Here is a 6476-nt window from a genome sequence, read left to right on the forward strand (position 1 = left end):
CTTTATTGTCATTGTGCATAGTACAATGAGATTTAAGAAAAATGTATTCTTTTTTTTTTAATTATTACACTTCTACTGGCACTTCTTCTGCAGACAAGCATGAAGCCAAGTTGAAAGGGGTGATTTACTTCCAGGCGATTGAGGAAGTATACTATGACCATTTGAAGAACGCACACAAGGTATGAATTCAGATGCCTTTGTTAATTTAGGTTAACACACACGTTTTTTTTCGTCTTTTTCTTTTGGAGTCATTTGCATCATCCCGTCTCCTTCTGTCTTTGCGGTCTGTAGAGCCCAAACCCTACGCTGACCTTCAGTGTGAAGACCCACGATAGAATTTACTACATGGTCGCTCCTTCACCTGAGGCCATGAGGATCTGGATGGATGTGATTGTCACCGGAGCTGAGGGATATACACAGTTCATGTTGTAGTGAAGACGGTGAGGGACATTCATATTTTATCAGATAAAGGGGATTTTTTTTTTTAATCCTTGCTTTTCATCCAGAAAAGATTCCCAAAGACACAGAATGTTTACTTCGAACAAGCCTGTTTGTTCACAGGAGTGGATTTTACTGCCTTTTTGTGGTTTCCCAAACAATTCAAATGACATGCAGACAATGCCAGAAGACGTTTTCTTCTCTGGCTGACTGAACAGCAGTGATGACGCCTTCGTCCATTCGCCACAGCTCCCTTCTCAAGTGTGGAGTCTCTGTGCCACACGCATTTAAAAAAAAAAAACCTTTTTTTTTTATTGGTAAAAATATTTTGTACCTTAACTGCTGTCTTTAAGACAAACTCTTAAAAGATCATTTTGTAAGACTGAATTTAAGGGGATTGGGTTAAAAATGCGAGGAGAGTTCACCTGAAACTAAAGCAGATAAATTTAAAGATGTTTATAGCATTTTATTCCATCCTTAGCTTAGTGGCAAAGAAATAAAGTAAATTCTGCAGATGCTGGAGCTCCATTAGGTTTCATAAAAAATGTCATAAAAAAAAATCTTATGTCAGTCATTAAGGTTGTATAGTTATGCTTGAAATGTTTTTACCACCTTCCCAAGAAAAAAAAATTGTGTTTTTTTAATCATGATTACTGTCGGTAATTTTGATTTCCTCATTTTTTTTAAACAAATTGGAAAAAAACAAAGACTAAATGTACTAATTTTATGCTTTATTATATCTTAAAACTTATTAAGACAGATAAAGAATGGTAAAGTTTTATGATGGTTCTGTTTAAGGTATTATGGCATTCTCAGGTTAAAACAGGTTGTTGTTCGTTCATTCTCAGACACAGAAGTGCCTTTATTGTGTGAACGCTTGCTTCTATTTTAGCTACAAGGTGCTAATATGTATTATTCACAGAAAAAGCCTCAAAGAAGACTGAATTGGAGGTTGGTTACTATTGCTTTGTTTCTTTTTTTGTAACCTAATGTTGAAGCATTATATCATCTTAAAGTGTTAAGTTTCCGTGCTGTGAGAGGCACAACATTTTTTTTAATTATTTTTAAATACTTCTTGCTACGATGATCATTATCTAGTTTTTTTTTTACACAGCAGCTTTCTGAATACATCTATATATTTTTAGAGCAACAAAGTTTTCATTAATGAAGTTAAACTGTCAGGCACACAAATCGATGGTACATTTATTAGCCTGGTAATAAAGCTGATTATTATGCTGCCTTTAGAACACGTCTATTATCACTATATTCTAGCTTAAGTTGCTAATCCGCTATGATCACCAGAGCTCATTTTGATAGGAATCATGCTACATAATATATCACGTCAGAAAAGTTTGCTCTACTGAGAAGCACCTACAGGAATATATTGTGTTGTTTTTTGCTGATCAGAGTGTAGAAATATGAAGTAACTACATGTTTGGCCTCAGTATGCTTGTTTCTTATGACATATCGAATATGTAGTTATTGAGTTTATCCGAGGGGCTGGAACAGTGGATATTTTTCCATTTTAATTCATACTTTTAAGGTTTGTTTTATTTTTTGTACGAGTTTTTTTTATTTTGACCCCACTGTATTTATGTCATTATTAATTTCTGTATGTATGTTTTGTGTATCCAAATAAGAAATAAATTCCATATTCCATCTTTTATATTGATAATTGTCTTAATTAGTTTCTAAACTCTTGTCCTCTTCTCTGATGTTCCTCTGGGGGAAAATATTCAAAGGTTCTAAAAAATTATAGATTTTTTTTTAATCAATTCATCATTGATTGATAGGGCAGAAGTTGTGTACAAAAGTCAAATCTAGGTCATTAAATACAATTCAGCCCTGATTTTCTTCTATTTGGTGTACCTAATGAAATTCATGTTGTCAAAAGCTATGTACTTTCAAAATAAGAGTCCAAATTATCTAATGTACTGCATATAGGGGTGTGACGACAACCACACTTTTTTTTTTTAAGTTTTTTTTTTTTTAAGTTCTGCATATGGTTTGTGATTGGAACTGTAATAAACACATTCAACACATTCATCTTTGCTGATAATTTACTTTTTCTGCTAGTCTTGTGTTCAGACTTCAAGGGCTTCTGGGGGAAACCTTTTATTACTGTTCCCCTTCACTCCCTGCGTACGCGCTCACTCCTTCTAGGGCTGCACGCACTCCCTTCTTACGCACTCCCTTCTTACACACGTGCACGGTTTCAGCAGCACATACACATCCTTATTCTACAACAGAAGTTTCTGTCTTGCGAGGAAATGCGACAAATTTACTGCGTTCAAATTATTCATTTCCATTCTATTCATCTCCATTACAAGCTGCATGCGTTCTTGAGTTCGCGACACTGCCGTCCACCGGAGCATTTTGTGTGTGTGTGTGGGGGGTCGCAAGAGTCCCGACACCACGACTCTTGCTGCTTCATCACAGCGGTGATCAGAATCCCACACCGTCACCGCTCTAACTGCATATGTTGTTCCTGGTCATTATCTTTATTTATTTTTTCTTTTCCTGGTGGCCTTTAATCCAGGATACTTACTACCACTAAAGGTACAGACGCTCATAAAAATTTATCAAACCCCTGGCTAATGATACATGTGCAAATATGAGCAGAACATTCATGCTAATCATCAACTTCTGAGAAGTGCTTTTGCCAAGTAACTAGCTACAAAGATAAAAAAAAAGGTATTGATTTTTGCAATTTGTCTAGATTCATTCCAGCTTAGTTGTTATTGTCTTTTAACCGTTTTGTGTTCTCTTTTTCCTCCCTGCTTAATATATTAGGGTAATTCAACCACAAGGGGGCATAATCTAAGGCTTTACTGTGCAGGTTTGCATTAATGCAGAGGTGCCAGGAAGGGCATCCAGTAAAAATCAAATATGTGAATCCAGAACAGTGAAAGTTGTGGAAGCTACATAGAAAAAAGTCACATATAATGGGAATGAGTGGAAGTTAGACTGCGGTCCTATAGTGTCATGCCAAAGAAGAGAGCCACAGATGTAATACTTTCTTTGAGGATGTTGTTGGAGAAGAACATCAGTTGGCCCGGGATAGCCGGCTCCGGCCGGTGCGGGGAGCCGTTGGTGACGGGGTGCAGCCCAAAGGCGGTCGCCCCTCTCCCATTGCGTACTGCACGTTTGTGGAGAACCTGGTGCTAAATCACTTGCAGACGACCTGATTCTGGATCAGGATTTCGTGCATTGTGTCTTTGTGGATCTAGAGAAAGTCTATGACAGAGAGAGGAGCTGTGGTTTGTATGAGAAAAGAACTATAAGATTATTCAGAACATGTATGAGAACTTCAAAGCACTGCTGTTTGTGTGCAAAGGACAGGGACTGAAGTGGACAAGTGAGAGTACAGGGAACAGATGTAAAGAAAGTGGAGGACCTAAAGTTCTTAGGAGATGAGGTAAAGAGGTGAAAGGCTGTGTGCAAACAGGTTGGCATAGGTGGAAGAAGGTTCAAGGTGTGATATCTGACAAATTACTATCAGCAAGAATGAAGAGGGAGGTGAAAAAGACTGGTGAGAGCAACCATGCTATTGGTTTACAGACAGTAGCTCTTAGAGACAGGAGGCAGAGCTGGAGGTAGCAGAGATAAAGATGTGGAGTTCTCTTTAGGGGTGACGAGGACAGATGGGATCAGGAAAGAATCCATAAGATAGATGAGATAAACGCGGATTGAGATGGTGTAAACACGATGAGAGGATGGAAGGGGAAAGGATGCTGAGGTTGAAGGAGCAGAAAAGAGGCCTAAAGAGGAGGTTCATGGGGGTTGTGAAGGCAGACATGAGGGTGGTTGGTGTGAGCAAGGACGATGTAAATAATAGGATTAGATGGAGGAATAGGATTTGCTGTGGAGCAGCTAAAAGGCATAGATATATTTTAAAGATCAGCTTTTGCTATAGTATGTTAAATATTTGGAAAAATGTGAAACATATTTTTAAAAGTAAGCTCATATTCACAAACGCCTAATAGATCTTGAAAAAAAACTAGTTATATCATGGATCTCTAATTAAATAAAACTACCGCTTGCAAAAATCACACTTTTTTTTTAGTTAAACCTTTTCCCACACCTTCTTAAACCTGTTCTATTAACCTATTGTTAAAATTTATATGATCAATTGAATGTTTTCTCTACTTTTCTAATTAGTTGTATGAAAAAAAGCACTTAAAATTTGTATAAAATAAGTATAGTTTTTTAGAAACTTTTATATGACAAGCAGTAAAGTGTGAAACCTTACATTTCAGTAGCCCTAGGAGTTTCATCCACCATTATATAATGTACAAACAAGCTGCTCTGCCATTGTAGACGTAATCACTCAGATTCAGTCATTTTGGGGACATAAGTGTGCTGTTTTTTACAACTGTAGGTTACAGTTGTAAAACCTGACACACCAGTGTGTTACTACACCTTTGGAGGTGAACTGTTTCTGCATGTTCAGCCATGTTCAGCCAGGCAGTAGCTCGTCTATATCTATCTATCTATCTATCTATCTATCTATCTATCTATCTATCTATCTATCTATCTATCTATCTATCTATCTATCTATCTATCTATCTATCTATCTATCTATCTATCTATCTATCTATCTATCTATCTATCTATCTATCTATCTATCTATCTATCTATCTATCTATCTATCTATCTATCTATCTATCTATCTATCTATCTATCTATCTATCTATCTATCTATCTATCTATCTATCTATCTATCTATCTATCTATCTATCTATCTATCTATCTATCTATCTATCTATCTATCTATCTATCTATCTATCTATCTATCTATCTATCTATCTATCTATCTATCTATCTATCTATCTATCTATCTATCTATCTATCTATCTATCTATCTATCTATCTATCTATCTATCTATCTATCTATCTATCTATCTATCTATCTATCTATCTATCTATCTATCTATCTATCTATCTATCTATCTATCTATCTATCTATCTATCTATCTATCTATCTATCTATCTATCTATCTATCTATCTATCTATCTATCTATCTATCTATCTATATTTTCACACAGAAAACAAAGTCTTTGACAATATAAAGGTTTTTAATGGGAAATAATTATCGATTGATCAATGCTACCATTTATGACTATATAATTATGAGTGGACCCTTCAGTGTTCTGAATGTGTTTTCAATGACATTTTAAAGTCAGAATTCTACTTTCAATATGTGTCTTTACTAATAAAAACATCAAACTGGCAAAAAACAAAATTAAAATGCACATTGAAGCTATATTTTTCTCTTTAAATCAAGATATCCTTACATTTTCTTTGAATTTGGTCATGAATATTTTTGACTTGGCACTTTTTTTAAATTGCAAATGTTTTTTTGTTTTTTTTTTACTCCTCTTTGCTTGTTTTGCATTCAACAGATGGAATGTCCTTTATTTTATTTTTTATTTGCATATTTTTTTAAATTATTTTTATTTTCAAAGTAATCCATTTAGATCGTTTTTATCTTAGTTTATGGCCAAGTCTTTCTTAAATTCTTAAACCAGAGTGCCCTCTAAAAATACCCCTTTGGTAAATTGAATGTATAATTACACAATGGAAACAGATTTAAACTAAGACAATGCTATTGATGAAAAAAGAAAACAACAACAATAAATAAAACCAATGTAGCTAATTCTCTATCTATATTCATGTTTTATTCCTCAGAAAGAAAAAAGAAAGTGAAACCTTTTCCCCGTATGCAGTTACCAATTTAATTTTCAAAAAAAAAAGCCATCAAGCCATTTTTAACATTCCACACTCCTTTTTTCCATCTGGTCCAACCTGCTCCAACATAAACACAAAAAGGGGTCTTTACAAATATACACCTCGTGTGTGGGAAGACCCACAAACCCCTATCGTAACAGTAAAATCTGTCCAACACAAGAAGAGGACTTTAGATCTGATTTGTTTGCTTAGCTGCAGGACAGGAGAAGTTAAACAAAAAAACTATAACAATGAAAAAATACATAATGTTAATATTTCCCCATCTATGTTTATGTTTTATGCCGTA

General features: G+C 35.0%; 1 protein-coding gene across 9 annotated transcripts in view; it reads left to right on the forward strand.

The window, feature by feature from the left end:
* The window catches only part of phldb2b (pleckstrin homology-like domain, family B, member 2b), a 37590-nt gene extending 35486 nt beyond the window's left edge, over positions 1 to 2104 (forward strand). For all 9 annotated transcript variants that reach the window (XM_023949932.2, XM_023949934.2, XM_023949935.2 and 6 more), the window contains 2 exons: positions 94 to 179; positions 292 to 2104. In XM_023949932.2, coding sequence (XP_023805700.1) covers positions 94 to 179; positions 292 to 432 — 227 coding nt within the window. In that variant the 3' untranslated portion in view covers positions 433 to 2104. The remainder of the gene's footprint in view (positions 1 to 93; positions 180 to 291) is intronic.
* Positions 2105 to 6476: the final 4372 nt, after the last annotated feature.

The sequence above is a fragment of the Oryzias latipes genome, chromosome 20 (genome assembly GCF_053564925.1).
Source record: "Oryzias latipes strain Hd-rR chromosome 20, Olatipes_Hd-rR_3.1".
NCBI classification, from domain to species: domain Eukaryota; kingdom Metazoa; phylum Chordata; class Actinopteri; order Beloniformes; family Adrianichthyidae; genus Oryzias; species Oryzias latipes.